Source organism: Westerdykella ornata (genome assembly GCF_010094085.1).
Source record: "Westerdykella ornata strain CBS 379.55 unplaced genomic scaffold EI97scaffold_4, whole genome shotgun sequence".
NCBI classification, from domain to species: Eukaryota; Fungi; Ascomycota; class Dothideomycetes; order Pleosporales; family Sporormiaceae; genus Westerdykella; species Westerdykella ornata.
The window spans coordinates 682,596-700,667 of NW_022986854.1; the positions used below are offsets into that span (position 1 = coordinate 682,596).

The 18,072-nt window shown below is 50.8% G+C and overlaps 8 protein-coding genes across 8 annotated transcripts; 4 read left to right on the forward strand and 4 right to left on the reverse strand.

Moving 5' to 3' along the window:
• Positions 1-375: 375 nt before the first annotated feature.
• On the reverse strand, positions 376-697 carry EI97DRAFT_456284 (uncharacterized protein; the record flags this gene model as incomplete). Its single annotated transcript, XM_033800713.1, has 2 exons — positions 376-390; positions 449-697. The coding sequence occupies 2 exons, from the start codon at positions 695-697 to the stop codon at positions 376-378; spliced, it is 264 nt and encodes an 87-aa protein (XP_033656385.1).
• An 880-nt stretch (positions 698-1,577) lies between these two features.
• Positions 1,578-3,220, reverse strand: EI97DRAFT_221361 (uncharacterized protein). The gene has a single exon (XM_033793866.1). It carries the CDS (start codon positions 3,017-3,019, stop codon positions 1,970-1,972), a length of 1,050 nt encoding a protein of 349 aa, XP_033656386.1. The 5' UTR covers positions 3,020-3,220; the 3' UTR covers positions 1,578-1,969.
• Positions 3,221-4,610: 1,390 nt separating this feature from the next.
• EI97DRAFT_440364 (uncharacterized protein) lies at positions 4,611-5,548 on the forward strand (the record flags this gene model as incomplete). The annotated part of the gene is made up of 3 exons (XM_033799623.1): positions 4,611-5,046; positions 5,173-5,202; positions 5,454-5,548. 3 exons carry the CDS (start codon positions 4,611-4,613, stop codon positions 5,546-5,548), a joined length of 561 nt encoding a protein of 186 aa, XP_033656387.1.
• Positions 5,549-5,768: 220 nt separating this feature from the next.
• Positions 5,769-6,758, forward strand: EI97DRAFT_221427 (uncharacterized protein). The gene is made up of 2 exons (XM_033793867.1): positions 5,769-6,003; positions 6,057-6,758. Exons 1-2 carry the CDS (start codon positions 5,861-5,863, stop codon positions 6,457-6,459), a joined length of 546 nt encoding a protein of 181 aa, XP_033656388.1. The 5' UTR covers positions 5,769-5,860; the 3' UTR covers positions 6,460-6,758.
• On the forward strand, positions 6,667-7,743 carry EI97DRAFT_492500 (uncharacterized protein; the record flags this gene model as incomplete). The annotated part of the gene is made up of 2 exons (XM_033802317.1): positions 6,667-7,264; positions 7,385-7,743. The coding sequence occupies exons 1-2, from the start codon at positions 7,057-7,059 to the stop codon at positions 7,741-7,743; spliced, it is 567 nt and encodes a 188-aa protein (XP_033656389.1). The 5' UTR covers positions 6,667-7,056.
• Positions 7,744-9,000: 1,257 nt separating this feature from the next.
• On the reverse strand, positions 9,001-10,769 carry EI97DRAFT_431099 (uncharacterized protein). The gene has a single exon (XM_033797847.1). The coding sequence runs from the start codon at positions 10,487-10,489 to the stop codon at positions 9,137-9,139; it is 1,353 nt and encodes a 450-aa protein (XP_033656390.1). The 5' UTR covers positions 10,490-10,769; the 3' UTR covers positions 9,001-9,136.
• Positions 10,770-11,134: 365 nt separating this feature from the next.
• EI97DRAFT_492501 (putative pyoverdine/dityrosine biosynthesis protein) lies at positions 11,135-14,142 on the reverse strand (the record flags this gene model as incomplete). Its single annotated transcript, XM_033802318.1, has 3 exons — positions 11,135-12,750; positions 12,804-13,311; positions 14,014-14,142. The coding sequence occupies 3 exons, from the start codon at positions 14,140-14,142 to the stop codon at positions 11,249-11,251; spliced, it is 2,139 nt and encodes a 712-aa protein (XP_033656391.1). The 3' UTR covers positions 11,135-11,248.
• Positions 13,920-15,911, forward strand: EI97DRAFT_431101 (Dit2 protein). The gene is made up of 5 exons (XM_033797848.1): positions 13,920-14,738; positions 14,788-15,047; positions 15,100-15,205; positions 15,266-15,748; positions 15,804-15,911. Exons 1-5 carry the CDS (start codon positions 14,148-14,150, stop codon positions 15,867-15,869), a joined length of 1,506 nt encoding a protein of 501 aa, XP_033656392.1. The 5' UTR covers positions 13,920-14,147; the 3' UTR covers positions 15,870-15,911.
• Positions 15,912-18,072: the final 2,161 nt, after the last annotated feature.

An 18,072-nucleotide genomic window follows, 5' to 3' on the forward strand; every position in this document is an offset into this window, starting at 1 on the left:
GTAGTCTACCCGGTCATTGCGAGAAGGGACCAGATGTACGTTGATCAACGGTGAGCAACTTGGGACAGAAGTAAGCATGTCCAGACTTGGAGAGCAGAGAAAATCGGATTGTACCAAGACGCCTGGCTGTTTCTCGTAGCAGGTATTACCGATTCCATATCCGTGTCAACCATCGTGAACAAAGTTCGTTCTTCCATCATCCCTACCAAGGAAAACTGTAGAAAAAAGGCAAAGGTCTACTACTGAAGTTGCTGCAGAGAAGAATAGTCTATCCCACGCTATGCTTCCATGCAGCAATATGCGTCAAACACCACCGAACGAGATGCTGGACAGTGGTCCATCATTTCAGGAAAAGTAACGCCCGCGGGAAAGGAGTTAGACGATGAGGAGCTATACATTGTCAGTCAGGCTTCTTTTTAGAAAGTTACCATCACAGAAATATGCATACCTTCTCGACATGGTCCTCGCTCTCAATACGGTTGAAGGCCGCAAAGATGGCCGCACCGGACAGCAACCACATCACCGGCACCGAGGCCTCAACCAGATTCGGCCTCTCGACCGCCTGCGCCATCTCTACCACCTGCGCCGCCTTGGACACGGTGGACTGGGAGTTGAGGCGAGCAAGAGCCGGGGTGCGCTTGCCCGCGAAGGTAGCATGTATAGGGAGACGCTTGGGGAGGACGAAACGAGGAGCCATGGTCGTGGGAGTGAAGCTCGTGAGACTCGCGATCGTACTTTTGGTGTTGAGAGTCGCTAGCCGCGGTATTGATGGCGGAAAGTGGGTCCAGAAGAATGCGGAGGCGCTTGCTGAGTCGAAGACTGTGAATGCAGAGATGAAGAAGAGAATTGAAGGAACAGAGAACCTCAGTAATATGCTGTTCTCGGGGTTGGCCTTGCGGTTCAACACGTACTCCACAGTACTGATTGGTGATGCTCTGGTGGTGAATGAGTGTGGGTAAGGCAAACGAAGGTCGTTGTGCTTGGTTTTATGAACGAGTTGTGAAGGGTGGGTCAGGGGAGTTGTGAGAGAAGCGGCGAGCGAAAAAACTGGTGGGTGCCACGGGGCGGTCTGAGTCTGGGCAGGGGTTCTGGAAGGGACGAGGCCGCGGCTGGCTATTATTAGTCAGCCTAAACCCAGAACCCCCACGGGGAACATTCACTCTACGCTGAAGAGAGAGTTCCATATGCCTGCTTCGATCTACATCTGCCTCCTGGCGCAGTCCAATATCTTAGTTCAGCAGCTGAGATATGCCCCAAGCATTGCCTCCCAAATCACTGTGTATCCTTCTTGATTGATGGGGCTCTATGGAGGCGGTGAGGCAACTTCATCCTGCATACTAATTCGGTGACGTACTCTTACAACCTCGAATATAGCACCGTTATTCATTTTGCTTGGGCTAGTTCTTAAAATGTGTTCGTCATTGGAAACCATCTAACTCAACCGGCGCGAGGGATACGGAAGGCTGCCGCAACCTCAAGCTTAGCGCAGTGATTCTACCCCCTGTTGAACATACTCCCCGTACCAACATCCCAGGTGGAACGTCTTCAGCAACCCTCCGGCTTCAGATCCTGCCTCTTCTCAACGTCCCTCGTCTTCATCTTGGCAGTCTGTCCATCCAGGTCTACAGCCGGAGGAGGGACTTCATTCTACTGAGAATCAGCTTGCGGTGCATTCGTGTCAAGACGCTCGGGAAGGAGACGTACCTGAGCTGGTGCACCAAACTCGACGAATCCTGGCCGGATGTGCGTATCTGGTCTATGCTGCATCAAGAAGATATCACTGGGTTGGAACTTCATGCTCTCAGCATTGATATTATCCGGGAACTGCTGAGGAGTCACGCCGTCAGCACCAGCCGTCACGAATGAGGGCGTGTCTGTCATGATGTGGTTCCCGAATTCCAAAGGATGGGCGAGATTCAGACAGTGGCCGACTATTCATCGTTAGACGACAGCATGGGGTCATCCATGATCATGGAACCTCACCTTCGTGTACCGCGGTGCGGAACCAGGGATCTTGCAAGTCTTCGAACTTTTTGCCCACCACAGACGCCGGCCACGGTACATTGTCGATGGTATCAGGGGTTCCATCGGGATTGGTTCCAACACGCCATTCACTTGCTATAGCTGTGCCTTCCCTTGGAATCCCGTTGTACTTCCTTGTGGGGTCGATCATAGCTCCCCGGGAACTCTCCACCATATGCCTAACAATCAGAAGATAGTACTTCCACTCCTTATCGTAGTCCGTAGGGCCACGGTATGTGAGCACAGCATCGTGCTCCTGCTCCTCATTGAACCATCCCGCACCCACGGTGTTGCTCGGTTCCGGAATATCCGTCTTCCCAACCGTGACACTGATATCGTAGCCCGCCTCGGCGAACACGGATTTCCACGTCCGCGTACCGCTGGTGTCCGCCTGAGGCACTTTGGCGCCGCTCACGGTGCCGATCTCGAGCTTAATGCGACGCAGATATGTGCTCACCCACCCCATGGTGAATTTGCCCACCACCGCACCGCTGCTGGCGATCTTGACGTTCCCCTCGAAATAGTTCTGCGTGTCTGGGTATCCGCTGGGAGCCGAGGCAGGAGAAAGCTCGACGATGTATCCGCCATCGACGGGTTGGCCTGCCCAGATGGTATCCCAGTACCGTACGGTCTGCCTGAAACCACCAAAGGTCCAGAACTCCAGGTTCAAAGAGAACCCACGGTTACTGCCTGCCGTGAGTTTTGTCGCGCGGACGAAGCCCCAGTAGTTGTTGCGGGGGAGAATGGGACTCCCGTCGGCGGGGTTCGGTTGGACGGTGCCATTGTAGAGGTCGCCGCTGATGAAGGTCGCGTCACTAGTTGAAGTGATGCGTAGGGGGCCTCTGTACGTTGGAGAGTTGGCGGCGTTGGGCGTGTAGGTGATTATCCAGGCGCCGGGTTTGAGGGAGGTGGCTTGTCGGGAGTGGAGGTTGGGTGGTAGGCTGATAGCGCTTGCTAACGAGAGAAGGGTTGTGAGGGCGAAAAGCAATGACACCATCTTGGGTGGGAAAGAAAAAGGCAACGTCAGTTGTAGGGTCACTGGGTCGGCGGTGAACGAATATGGGTACAGCGTAGAGCTTTATACCTACGTAGTGTTGAGTACGAGGTCTAATTCAAACCCCCGAAGTCAGGGAGTCTGCTGGTTACCGTCCTTCATATGTTGGCGAAGTCATTTGGCCACCCTTGGGCTTTACGCGTGCCAGACAGAAGCTGACATCTTGTCCACATTCATCATCATTCTGTGAGTGGAGCATAAGACCATTTTTAGAAGAACGACACTGGACGGATCGTTCTGTGAACTGTACGGCAGCCATGTGAGCAGAATCAACAGCCGTCGCGGTCTTGATTGCACAGGATCCCATGCTCAGGATACGTCCATGACTCTGGATGCGTGCGTCATAGAGGCAGGTTGCATGAAGTTTCTCCTGGACCCTCACCGAAGGATTGCAACGCGAAACGAAACATTCTCGTGACACGAGTGAGATTTGTGAAGCCGCGTACCAGCGTTAGCATTGATTTGGAACTGTTGATTATCGATTAGTAGCACGTCAAGGAAGAAAGTCTTCATGAAATTCTGTAGGAAACCGTAGATGATTCAGTGGCATTTGCAGAGTATCAGGCGCCAGGCTAGAGAGTCCTATTTCCCGCAAGAAAAACCCCTTCTCTCTCGTTATATGTTATCAATGTCTTAAAAAAAAAACCAGTTGCCTGTTGCGCAAGCTACGATCCGATGAAGTTCCTACCACTGGCAAGTTAGATCCTATCATCGCCTCAGTGCCCCTGTTACTGTCCGTTTACTGTAATAAGACCGGCCGAACTGACTTATTTGATATCTTATTGTACGCATCTCGAGCCACCTAGAAGCTTGTGCGGAAACCGTACAAAGCGAATACAGTCAGCTTACTATGTACATTAGTCGCACTGGAATCCAGAGCCAGTGAATTGCTCAGCTGGAGGCGCAGCTTGCTCTCTGTGTAATGTAGGCAAGGTTGGCATACCGAAGGCAGTATTGGGTAGGAACTGTTTGCTGGTGCGAATTGTGTTGATGCCTTGAGTGTGTTGTTGGTCATTGCAACTCAGGTCCCGCCCCTGATTGATCACTTTAACAGAAAACGGCAAATAGTCGATCAGCAAAAGGAGCTTCAAACGTCTCCAGAGCAGGTCCAGGCTTCTTTGAAGGATGCTCGCGAGACGAGGAACTGTGCGATTCTCTATCTGCTCTGCGTCGTCTACCCCAGGTATACAACTTGGGAAACTGTCCAGATGTTCTATATTTCTTACTTTGTCAACGCTTGGTTAAACTTTGAAAGAACTGAATTATATAGAGATGCCAAGATAAGCGATATGCTATTGCCATTAGGAGAGCGTTGCATTTAATTCATGACATGCTCGCACAGGAACACGCGCCGAAAGCGGAAGAAAGCTAACTGCAGGGTGGTTAAGATTCGCGCCGTGCGGGTTCCCCTAAGATTGCGCACCGCACATCCAAGCCTCTTCACTCTGCATCAATCCACAAGAACTAATGACTGGAATTCCTATTTACTTCCGCTTAGCTCTACGTTGCACTGGAAAACGGAAACGCAGCCATTATGTGGAATCGCCGCATCATGATGGTTGACCACTCGGTGGATGAAGAGGCGATTTGGTTCTTGTCGCTCGAGCAGTTATCATGCGGTGGTGGACGCGGCTACGGCATGAATGGCGCATCGGAAGAAGAATTTTTAGGTGAAGAGGCGGAGGAGAGCTATTGGCCGGTAGGGACGGGCTCTCGAGAGGCGGTGATTTTGACAAGTATTCTGCAGCTGATGAGATTCCGGCGAAGATCGGTAGGAGTTCTGCAATCGAGAGGCACTCTGGGCGCGTGGTCGGGTAGAGGATGCGGGTTGACCGGCAGAAGAATGAACAGCGACGCGGTGATGCCAACTCCTCTACTTAGGTCCAGAAAAGTTTGCACGCTGGTTGCAGAGTTGTTACCGGGGCGCTTAGCAACCCGCCTCCCCAACTGCACTCACAGAGATGAAGTTGGTGAGTCAACTTCGGGTTAGCAGCTATAAAGTGTAAGCGGGAGCAAAGTGAGGAAATGAGTTATCATTGACCCTATGGAGGATCGATTGTATAGCCAATCGGCCGACTAGCTACTGCCTCTCACAGAGGTAAAGAATAATGGAACGGCTGGCAGGCGTAAGTGTGCCTCCATCTGGTGGAAGGCACCACTTTCCACCAACATAAAGGGGTTCCTGAGGAGAACAACGATGTGAACCGGATCAATCTAATTTAGTAGCGTAAAATGGTGTCCTTTCGTGCCCTAGCATGCAATGAACAGAACATCATTTTCAAGATGAGTTCAGGGTGAGGGGAGAAACACGTGAGCATTCGCAACATAGTAGTCGGATTGTATATAAATATTTACCACCTATGAATGGCAATTGCAGTTTCCCATCTAGTTAACACTTCCGTCTCGACTTTCCTCTCTTTCTTGCGCTACCCCGGCATGAAACGCCGACTCCGCGTTTCCATGCACGCGTAGTTTTTAAGCGACCCAAAAACTTCCCTAGGTATCTTGCCCCTTGCACACCCCCTTTCACACCCTTCAAACCGGATGCGCGCATGCAACACCCTGTGACAGGTCCATTGGCAACTCCAAACAAGCCTCATAGGGTCTTGCTTCCCACGCCAAGAAATGCTTCGTCACCTCTGCGGGACTTGGAACAATGCCAAGATGTGTACAAGGTGCAGGCGGAGAGGGGTTGGGAGCTTGTGTTTCAGAACCTAATCTCAAGAAAGTGAAGCATTTCGGATCCACTTGGACAAGACGCGGAAAGTATGGGAGGAAGCTTAGATGGAGTTCACATGGAGATTGAGCGGCGCTCATGGCCAGTCTATGTGGAAGAACGTTGCGAAGAGGAGGATATGCTGGGGTGGTCGTCGGTTGGAATCCTGTATCATGGCTAACAGGACCATTCAGGTGTATCCTTGTTCGAGGCAAGTGCTCTGCACAGGTTCATTGATTCAAGTCCAAACTTTGATATCCCAAGCGAAAATCACCAGGAGTCAACCGCTCGCTGGGTCTATGATAACGAGGCTTCGGACATTACCGGTTCATTCCTCGAATCCCCGGTTCTCAAGCAGCCTCACAGAATATCTGATGCCATTTGCCAGCATTCAACAATGCCAGAGAGAGAAGTTCATGCATATGCAGGTCCAGTTACTGAATCGCGGTACAGTGCCGCCATGAAAAGTCTCACATCCCACAGGACTCAACCGGCGTACCACGACTATTCCGCATCCACTGACAGAACACTCAATACTGCTAGGGGTTGCCGACACTTTCGCATGTCTAAATCAACGACCTTGCCTGTGAATGAGGCAGATCATAGCACCAACATTAGCGCCTCGAAACACGACCATCACCGTGAACTCCTTGGGATTGAAACGTGACAGAGCGTGCCTCCTACATCTCAAAAGAGCTAGCTCCATCACTCAGTGCAGCAAAGATCGTTGTACATGAAGCGAGCCAAGCATAGCACCGGCCTCTATCTTCGAGCATGCCAGTGAACCCTTAGTCCGTCTCGTCTTGGCACCGCCTCACAGAGGTTTCGCGCTGTACGAAACAGGGCTTCCGGATTCTAGTACGGTCTCCATTGACACTTTGGCTGTCTACCATGGACGCCAAGAGTTCCTGGCTCGCCTCAGGGAAGTTTCACCTTAGGTTTGTATCACGGGAAATGGCCTTGGCAAATCTCCTTATTCGGGATTGGGAACCCGTTGGGCGTGGAGAGTTGTGGAATATGTTGCGTATATAAGTCATAGTAGGTTGCCTGGCTTTGCGATCTTCAGTCCGGCACTCAACTTTCAATTCTTACCTCTTGGTCTAATCAGTACCTCTCTGTCGCCGGACGATAGACGTTTTTGTCCCTATTGTTTTTTTATCCTCAAAGAACCTCCTCCTTATTCCCCATCGGACGATTCAACCAATCCACCCCGACCTCATCTCTCCTATCTTCCAACCTCCAAACATCGACCAAATTCGGAACCATGCACTCCCAATACTTCCTCTTCGCACTCATCACGGCATGTGTTGCCGTCCCTCTAAACATCAACTTGGGCGCCTACTCCCCGGCCCTGGTAGTCGGTGATGGTGAAATTTCACTAGGATCCACGGAAAGCGCATCAGAGCTCATGGCAACCCTCGCATCTGGCGCAGCCGCAAATGGAAACGCAGCAGGTGGTGAACAACAACAAGGTCAGCCAGCACCACCTCAAGAGCAGCCGCCGCCAGCTCAAGAGGGCCAAGCCCCGGAGCAGCAGCAGCAAGGTGAAAATCCCGCGCCCGCAGAACCCCAAGCTGAGACGCCTCCCACAGCAGCGGCCAAGCGCGCACCCAACCTCGTCCGCACCCTCGAATCCCTCCACAAGCGTTCCCAAGCCGAGGCCGCTGAGGCCCAGATTGCTGCTATCGAATCCGCCTTCGACTGGATCAAGCGCGATCTTCCAGGTTTCAATGCAGCACTTACTTATGCGAGGGAGGCGATGCAAAATACACCTAAGATTGAGTTGGGCACTCCGAAGTCTGGTGTGGGCATTGTTCAGAATGCTGGTTTGAATGTGCCGGCGAATTCAGCGGCCAATGGTGCGGCGGCCAAGGCTAAGAGGAGTGAGGCTGCGGAGGAAGAAGTGGGCGAGGCCCCGAAGATGACGCTGGTGGCTATCACTGAGGTCTAAAAAGGGGGGGGGGGGGATGGGTAAAGATATACTCTGAAACCCTTGGGAATGGACATGATGGGCGGATTGGTCTTTCAGTGGGGAAAAAGGAGATGTGCAACAGGGAATCTTTAGACAAACCGTCAGTCAAATGAAGCATAGGGACAAACCATATCGCCGTTGATATCGACATCGTGAAGCGTGAAGCCGCAGTAGAGCTATCGCATCCCTGATTTCCTCATTCACCAACGTAATTACTTGGGATATTGCTCCCTCTCGCAAATCCAAGGCGGTTGCTGGCATTTTCATCCCTTTCAATCTTCGTCGAGGGTCAGCTTTTGCACCAGCCTGGACTCCCAATCCTCAATCCACTCAAATGCGATGCACGACGTCAAACCCATATCGCAGCCAAGGATGTCCCCAGGTCGCAGCCCCGTCTTGATTATGACTTGGCAAAGCTTGTGTAGAGGTATGTGCATGCAACACACGGATTTTCAGCAGTTCATTATTGATGTGTGGGGTTGGGTAAAGCGGGCGCTGAAACGACCTTATCAACGACATGGGAAACGAATGGAATGTTCGTTTTTCCAAAGACAAGCAACCTCGAAAAAATTAGAGAAGCCAGAAGCCCTTATTACTCATGAGACTAGTACCAAATATTAAGGCTTCGGCCCTTGTGCTGACTACATATGTACTCTTTCGTGAATATGTTTTCCTTGAAAGAAAAGAAAAAGACAGTAGCTCTTATCTCTTATCTATATCCCTGTTTTGATACCAGAAAAGTATCGTATCTTGGGCTGAAACACCATGGCATGATGTTGTTTGGACAGTGAAAGAGTCTAGCAGGGGTAGAGAACCTAGGCAGCGAGAGACTTCACGATGGAGAGTTTCAAGGCATTGAGCTTCCTCTCCCACCATGAAAGATAGGCATTTTCCTTTTCCGTTTTTTTCCTTCCCCCTCTCTGTTTTCCTTTCTGTTTTTCTTTTTTTTATCCTCGGATACTGTCACGTGCCGAAAAGCAACGCGACGCACTTTTTTGGGTGAGATGGATATGATTAAAAGTAGTTCAGAAATCCTTTAAATTCAACCAAGATTTTACATTTGCGGAGCTCGCAGAAGATATCATAGCATATGAGAAGGATGGGAAGAGTGGGCCACCAGTCGTGGTCCGGGCTTGGCGAGGCCTCTCACTACCCCTCGAACGATAAGGCTCTAACATTCTCATCAATTCCACCTCATCGCTTTCCATCTCCCCTCGTTTCAAAATCATGGCTGATGTCAATATTTGATATTGATTCTTAATTGAACGGTCTAATGGTATGTACCATGACATATCTACACTTCTCTGTCCTCCAACAATTCCTGTCTCTTTTCCCACCAAATGGTTCCCTTCTTCAAGGCACCTTGCGGCGCCTACGCTGTTCCATTCAGGCGGTCCTGGACCAACCAGCTCTGCCAGTATTCGCTCCTCTCCAAGCGCTGCAAGTCCTCTGCCTTCAGCACAAAAGACACCTCGAAGACCTCCTTCTCGCCCTGTCCTTCCTTAACCCTGCGTCGAGGGAGTTGACAAACTAGCCCATCCATTTCCAGGAAAGCGGAGCGCATGTATCTTGGATTTCCTAGTCGATCTCCAAAGTCTAAGTCATATATGTCCACTTGCGCCCAACTGATGAAGTGCATATCCCCCGGACCGTAGTCAAAGAGCCACGATGGCATGATGTCGGAAAGATCAGGGTTCAAGTCTGATATACGCACGAGCTCGGCAACATGGTCGGCATTAATATGTGCTCCTGCATTCGCGATTGCGTTGATGATAGGAAGCAATCGGCCGATTGTCTCTTCGGTTGGGATGAAGGCGATGTCGTCGAAAGGCAACTCAGTGATTCCATAGCAGATGGCATTCCCCATGAATGGCGGATCAAGTAGAGATGGACCGACAACGCGCCGTGCGCTTATGGGAAAGTCCATCTTGGATGTCTTTGCAACGACGGGGTTGCTTGACCTGGTTTTGCGGATATATGTTATCGTCGTCCAGATCAGGGCCGTTAAGATATTGTTGACCGTAAGAGCTTGAGGAGGTAAACGACCAAGCAGTGCAGCCTTCACAGCGTCCACCTTCTGTCCGGAAATAGCGAAAACCTTGTTGGTACCATATTGAGGACCGATCTTTGGCCCCAACGGTACGACACCGCCCACAGCACGTCTGGATCTCAACGTGTATTCGGGGTGGCGTTCGAGCAGAGATTCAAAGTCTAGCTTCCGAACCTGCTCCGAGACCTCTGCGTTTCCGCCTAAAATTCGAGCCCTACGGTGCGAGATCTCATCAGGATCAGGGCCTTGAGAGGGTTTTCCTCTAGCATTGTCTGCCAACACACGCAAGAGGTGGCTGTATCCGATACCATCGACAACTTTGTGGTACGTGACAATACAGACAACGAGGCCTCCTTCAATACGCGTATACGTCGCGCCCAAGCCCGGAGTTCCTTCTGGGGAGACAGGAGGAGTCACCCACAGGCTTGGAGGGAAGGGCGTGCGATCGAATTGCAGCTGTTTGTAACTTGGCAATCCCTCTGGAGCTACGCGTTCCTGGAAGTGTGGAGAGGAGGCCCCTTCCTCCCAGACGATGTAGGACTCCTTTCGCTGTTCCAATCCTTTGTCGATCACCTTGCCTTTCAGATAAGGCAGCTGTTGACAAGTTTTTTCAAGAGCCTTTTGTAGTTCTTCGATTGCGGCTTCATACTCGGTGACCGGGAAGACTAGAGCCATGCGAGTATATACTTTGGGAGCATTTTGGTCCAGAGGTGACAGCAGCTGGGTTCTCAAGGACGTCATCGTGAAAGAAATACGGAGGGGGAATGCAAAGAGGAATATGAAACAACGCCAATATACAGCTTCGATGAGGGAGTTCGGCGATTTGAAGTCCAAAGTTAATCGCAGGATCGTTGCAAAAACAAACTTCCCGAAGGTGGGAAGAGAAAGTACAGAATTCGCTAGTCTACGGTTTTTTGGCATGGCATAGTTCTTCTCTTATTCGATCAGTGTCACTTCTTCTCCGACGCGAATCTCCAAACTGGCATGGACTACCACCGAGGATATGCTATTTATAGAAGATATAGTGGTCCAAACGTGTCACTTGGATCCCAGAACGGCCCTGCGTAGGAGCCGACCAGACTTCTCGCCTACAAATTCCCTAGACAGCATCGCTTCGGGGCCAAATCACAAGGAAACTTGCTCGACAAGCTCTTCAGGATTTCCCCCAGGTTCAAGGAGATTTGCTAACGTGCTCGAGTGGCAGTCTAAGAACACCCCACGGACGTGCTGCAACAGATTACGGTTGCGAGAATCGGAGAGAAGCGAAGACTACCTCTGGCGCCTGCAAGTGCTTACCTGTCGGCTTGAAGGATGAGCTTTGGAGCTTGACGTTATTGGTAATTGATGATGATATTTTGCCAGACTAAATCTGCTGATACAATCTATAGAACACGCAATTCCTAATACGATTACGAATACCGGATACGAGATTTTCTAGTCAAAGTGAATGCGCCACATCTCTCTGTCACAATCACCCGTGAATGCTGTCCTCGTATGCAGCATCGAGACATTGTCATTGATCAGGAGATCGCCTTCCTCCCACTCAAACCGCAGGCATACACGGTGATCATAAACAACTTGTTTGATAACGTCGATCAATGACTGATCGTCGTTCTCAATCGTGATATAATATTTCGAGAACTTGGTGTTCGTCCAAGGTTCATGGAAGCGCAAGCATGAAGCGCCAGTCTCCTTGTGTTTGACGACAAGAGGCAGGCCGATCTGCTTTGCGGACCAGAATCCATCATTCACCATGTCCCAAGTCGCCTTGGACAGTCTCTCCAGTGACCAAGGCGCTGGCAGGTGCCGGAAAAAGAGCCTGGAGTTTGCGAACAGTGTGAACCCAGTATTCTTGGGCGCCGTGGAAATGCAAGTGAAATACTGGTACCGCGGAGGCGTAAGCACCTTTTTGACCTCCCCGGTGACGGGGTCAGTGTGGTCAATGAACTTGAAGATGCCGTCAAAATGCATCGGCATCGCCTCGTTGGACGTCACGTTATTGGCGTCCTTGTCGGTCTCACCAGAGTCTTTGACTTTCAGAATCTGGCCAAAGGTCCAGGTGAGAACTTCTCCCAGCTCGTGGCCTTTCGCAAGGAAAAGCTGCTCGTCGGTTGTCTCACGGAATCCGCGCAGCACAATGGGAGAGAATGTCTGCGAAAGCTTGCGGACCTTCTTCATAGGCAGGTCGCGGATTGAAGGCGCCGGCTTCTCTGCTGAAACGTTGGCGGGCCGGATGTAAATGCCAGTTGGGTATTGGTGTCGGAATGTAACATCCAGACCATCGGCTTTCCAGTCGAAGATGTCCGACTTAGCACGGAAGTGCGATGGACGGCCATTGACGTAGACGAGATCGTGAGTATCACGCACTTCGCTGGCATGAACCGTGCGATAGCTACCGTCAAGCTCAATGGCAATGACAGAGTGCCACGGAGTGTACCCCATCTTTCCTCTCTCCTGCGGAAGAAGAGACAGTGACAGTTTGCTATTCTTCCCAGCCGAGTCATGAATGGACAAGCGGACATATTCCTTGCGGTTTGCCTCAAGGGCATTGGCATAAGCCCTCCATCGGGCCATCATGCTCTTCGCTATGGACTGCACCTTGAGATCTTTCTCCTCAGGAGAGAGGCCCTCCAATATTGGGCTGTAGGCGAGATCTTTTGCAACTCCTTTGAGGTATCCGCTATGTGTGAGGCGGATGTCGTCGTCCGACTTACTCGCCATGTCGGCTTCAAACTCCGGATCCCGGTATCGATATACCATCTCCCTACGGATGCAGGAAGCGTGCGTAAGATAGAAGTCCTTGGTCCAGGGACCAGGGTGATCGAGGAGATCCCAGAGGCGAATGAACTTGATGTGTCGCAACTCCCTTTCTTCAGCGATTCGTCGGACGCCCTCTCCGTAATCCCAGACTTCTTCATCGGAGACGCCGAGGAGATCTGTCCCTTGGTTAAAAAAGGCTTTCAGATAAAGAGGATGGTGATCAGCCTACCATTATACACGAGACCGTCGGAACAGATATAAAGCTCCGCACCGTGTTCATATACCTCCTCGATGTTCTTGCAAATCGAGTCCAAATGTGATAGAGCAAGTTCCTCGCCCAAGTCTGGCAACACGCCCAGCACCTTGTCTTTCGAGTTCGGTGCCTTGAATGGGAAGCCGGGGAGCAGAAGTTGAACAGGCTCGTTGTTTTTGATCTGCTTCGTCACTATGGGCATGAATGCGGACAGGCCCTCCCACGACCAACCGCCATTGCGTTCGAAGTTGACGCCATACGTTTCAATGATCTGAAGCACCTTTAGAGCCAGGGCTTCCTTTGGCGGTTCCTGTATGCTCCTGGGACCTGGGTTGTCATTCGTGGTGGCCGGACTCGGAGCAGAATTATTATTGACTTCTCCTGATGTACTGGGTGGGCTGGTGTCATCCCCAGAAACAGAGTCCGTACCCGAAAGTGAGGCAACTTCTGTGGACGAGATCACGACAGTACTATTCTCGATATCCTTTCCCGTGTCAATGACGGTGTCCATTTGGGATACATGTTCCCCATCGTGGTCTGCTACCTGGACGGGAGACATGATAAGCGAGATGAGAAGGTGATTCAACAAGTTCAAAATACTGAATTGGTTGACAGAGATGGGCTGAGAGGTTAGGTTGAATATTCTGATCTTACGTCTGAAGTATTTCACAGGTGCTTCTATATGGCACTGCCAGCATACAAGCATCCAATACAATCAGCTCACAGCCGAGCCACCAGCATACCAGCGGCCCGCTAGACTGGATGTGCTCTGCTGGCGGCCTGAAGCACGTTGCACCGGGCGGTGAGTGCAAGGGGTGGAAAAGAAGAGACGTGCGTCCATCTCTGGCGGCTCTTTGTTGACAGGCAGGGAGTCGAAAGGAACGACGTCAACATTGGGCGGTTCCTCAGCTGCTCACAGACCTGCCCACCCCCGGTCAGTATATTTGGTGAACTATGCAGGGTGGCGTGGGACTTCTGTCTTCGCCAACAGGGTGCCCTGGATATGCACGTAAGCCTCCGTTAGAGGGGTTTAGTGAAGCTGACAGTAGGCGCTTGATTTCTCAACACGCGCTATGATTTCTCAACACAACGCAAGGTCAGACTCTCACGGTGGGACGGTGGCCAGAGCGCAGCCGACCTGATTCTGTGCGTTTGCAGGAGGGATGGAACAGATAGGCCGGAGCACAGCCTCGCCTGCAGAGCTGTAGACCGCCTTTAAGGTGAATTTCTGCGGTGTGCATTGGGAAGTTTGTACTTCAATTGTCCCTCTTGCGCTGCCCTCCGCGTGGTGAACTCGGATTTGTTTTCCTGCCATTGAACATGTCTTACGTTTACGGAGCCATTGCCATTGTTTGGCTGGCATTGCTTTCCTGGGGCATCTACAAACTAGTTGTTGGGTACATTCTTCCTCCTTCCCACTTCCCTAAGAATATCCCTACAATTCCCTTCTACTTTACACTTATTCCTCTCTTCAAAGATGTGGACCAGGAAGCCCTGTGGCACAAGTATATGAAGAAGCCGTTGACAGAGTACGGTGCCGTGAAGATCTACTTTGGTGGGGCCTGGAACGTCCTGGTAACACGACCGGCCTTCATCAATCAGGTTTTCAAGCAGGACGACATCTTTCCCAAAGCTGGGAATCATGTCAAGAATCCTCAGTCAATTCTGGCTCTGTATACCGGCGAGAATGTTATTAGCACCATCAACGATCAATGGCGAACTTTCGCATCGATTGTCAAGCCCGGACTTCAGGCGGACGTCGACACATCGATCATTGTCAAGAACGCGCAGAAGCTAGTCGATCTTCTCCTTGAGGAACAGAAGCAGAAAGGCAGTGTTGTTATGCCCAAGCCTCTCCAAGACTACACCTTGGCGAATTTGAGCGAAGCGTTGCTCGGCGCGAGCTTTAATGTAAGTCTCTCCAACAGTACCAGAGTAGCTTGTCACTGACGAATATCAGACACTGGGAAATACAAACGCACCTATGTCAACACTTCAGTCGGCTATCAAGCCTAAGATATTCAATCCATTCTATCTCAACTTCCCGTTCTTGGATCACTTCAAGATCCCCTCGCGTGAGCAGGCACGGAGACTGGTCATCGAGTTCAAGGCGAAGCTCAGTGATATTGTACTCTCCGGACATCAGCACAAGCACCCGGAAGGTATGGACTCCAATCACCTAGGATGCAGACTGGTTACCGCATACGAGACCGGTATCATGTAAGTGCAACATTCTTGTGTCACGGAGTGCGGACTAATTGAGTGCTCCCAGTAACCGGTATCATTTCCAACAAAATTGCCTATCGATGTTTCTTGCTGGACATGAGAACCCGCAGATTCTGTTGCTGTCCATGATGAGGATGCTTGCGGAACACCAGGTATGCGAGGAAAAAGCATTGGCACAAATTGGCACAATTACCCAGTCTAATATTTTCTAGGACCTGCAAAAGCAGCTTCGTGAACAGATTCTTGCGCTCCCAGAAGAGGACCGTATGAATCCGCATGTGTTAGCAGAGATTCCTCTCCTTACAGCTACTATTTATGAGACGCTCCGTCTATATCCTCCGATCTCCCAGCTGCTCAACCGTCGCACCGAGCAAGACGTTATGCTGGGCGAGAACATTCTTCTCAAAAAAGGTACCTACCTTGGCTACAATGGATATACCACCAACCGTGACACCGAGTTCTGGGGCGCCGATTCCCACGAGTTCCGCCCCTCACGCTGGGGCTCCAACTCCGAAGACATTCAGATGCTATTCCGCAAGGCGAGCAGCAAGTCCACTTTCATCAGCTTCCATGGAGGAAGGAGGACATGCCTTGGGATCAAGTTTGCTATGATGGGCGCTAGGGTGTCAATGGCCATGTTTTTGACAAAGTTGGAGTGGAAACTAGACCCTTCTTGGCCGAGGAGGATGACGCCGGTGAGTACACTGTTGTGTACACCTAGTGACGAGATGTCTGCTGACACTGCTACAGGCTGGGCCGTTGATGCCACGGATGTTGAAACTACAATTTACGAGTTTGGAAAGCGAGAAGGCTTAGAGCATATCATCTAAAGGCAGTTCACACACATGTCTAAAAGGGACGGACGTTTCTGCTTCACATGGTCATAGAGTGGTTCACTGTTGCTGTGTATTCATGAGTCTAATTCATGCATCCCCCTTGCTCCAGCTATGATAAGATTCCATACTCAGAATCCTCAAGTACGTCAGATTGTGAGCGACTCAATTACGCCAATACTGTTCTCAAGGACTTCTCCTGGATGTGCAGATTCCTTCGATGCCCAGCTGACTGCATGCCCAGCGTCGGGTGTAGGATATCCAGCTGCACACCAAGTCAACAGTCCGCGGAGTTTGCATGGTTGCTCTTGCTATCGCAATAATCTGACGTTCTGTCAACGACTCAATTGCTGTTTCGCTTCGGTCTCGCAGCTCTTGCGTGCTTGAGTCAGTCCCGCAATACGCTCCCGATTGTTCTGCAACACGAGTGCTCCACGCTCACCTTCGTATCGGCGATTCCCGGTTTCACAACTTGTGATAACATAGCATTTTCATTATAAGTGGAAACTCTCTTGCAATGGATGACTCTCAGCCTGCAGCCCTGTGGGTCTTTCTACCGTGGTCCACGAATGAACGGATGTACAGTAAGATGCCATTATCATTGTCCCATTTGCAACCAAGGCGCTTCTCGACGAGAGTTGGCAAAGTTTATAAAAAGATAGGAATATCGGTACTGCTTCCGATTCCGCTTCGAGCCGATTGGCAACTACCTGGTGCTGACAGAACAGTGTGGCTCATTGCGCGAAGGAAAAGGCTAGACCGCGTTCCTTCCAAAGTTCCACGAAACTTTAGAGATGAATTCATCCGCGTGGGATTATCCAAGGTTTGCAAAATCTCCGACGCTTTACTCAAACTTAGCACTGACCCTGGTGGGAGTGAGGCCCCAGCGGGTTGACCAAAGACACCCAGTTCGAACGGGAATATGCCTTAACGGCCGTTCGAGCGATCCGAAGATTACATGGAGCAGCTCGCGTAGCAAGTAAGCTTATCCTGGCTCACATTGTGCTATATGTCGCCCACGTGCTAGTACGTGCAAGGCATGAGAGGCGCATATGCGCTACGCCAAATTCCCCGATGAAACACATGTCACAATAGTCAAAAGCGCTGTCGTACGTATCGATTGTAGAGGCAAGCTGACTGTCGATCGGTGAAAGATTTGGAATCGACTACGAGCATTGAACGTATACACAACGGTGAATAAATCCCTAATCACGCAAAACTGTGGCGAAATTACCAGGGACGATGAGAAATCAGCGTTCTAATTATGAACGCAAGGCAGAGCTTGCATGGTCAAGAATTACATACATTGATTTTGTGGATTAGTCGTCAGTCGCGACGGAATACCTCACGGAGCTGCTGACTTCGTATCTACACTGAAAATCAAATCATGGATCCTTCAAACCTGTCATCCTGACGAGTCTAACCGATGAACCCGGTGACTACGGAGGGCAAAGCTTGATTTGACCTACTTTTTTATTCACCTCTACGTGATGTTTTTTACACCATCCGTACGATCCTCATCGTCAGCGGCACAATTCTGCCTGTTCTTTGCTGATGCAGGAGCCACATACCTGCGGTTCATAACCCTATTTGATAGAATCATAAGCCATTTTCCTACTCTGGTCCACGCTAGAAATCCTCCTACGGAAAGACTGACTGGATACGTGCTTTGAGAATACGAATACCAATACCATATCTTACCCTGGCCATAATACCACGGACCAGGCTTTTCGGTTCTCGGCTCTGCTGGCGTGGGATTTCGCTAGGCCAACTGCAGTCCCAAGCTCCAGTCTGCCAGATCTAAGCTGCAGCTAAGCTACCCTTGCTCATGCTGCAGAGCGTTGTCCAGCCACCCACGCGGGTCCGCAACGGGGTCCCTAGCTACTCATCATGCACTGCGCTCAACAATGCCGCAGGGGTGCGGCACATCACCATGCACAACCTCACTTCATGATATTCACATTGTGCAAAGTTTAGGTCTTGATTGTGTGATTTTGTCTGGAATGACAAACCAATTAGAGGGCCTCCGTACCTACCAAAACTCCGAGCCAGCAATGAGAAGCTGAACAAAGTGAGGAAAACCACTTGCTCATCAGACCTAGTTACGTGCCTCCCGAATTCTAATCATCCGCCTAACCACCTGCAAGGAGGCGGCGAAGAAGACGCGATATGACTTCCCACGCAGG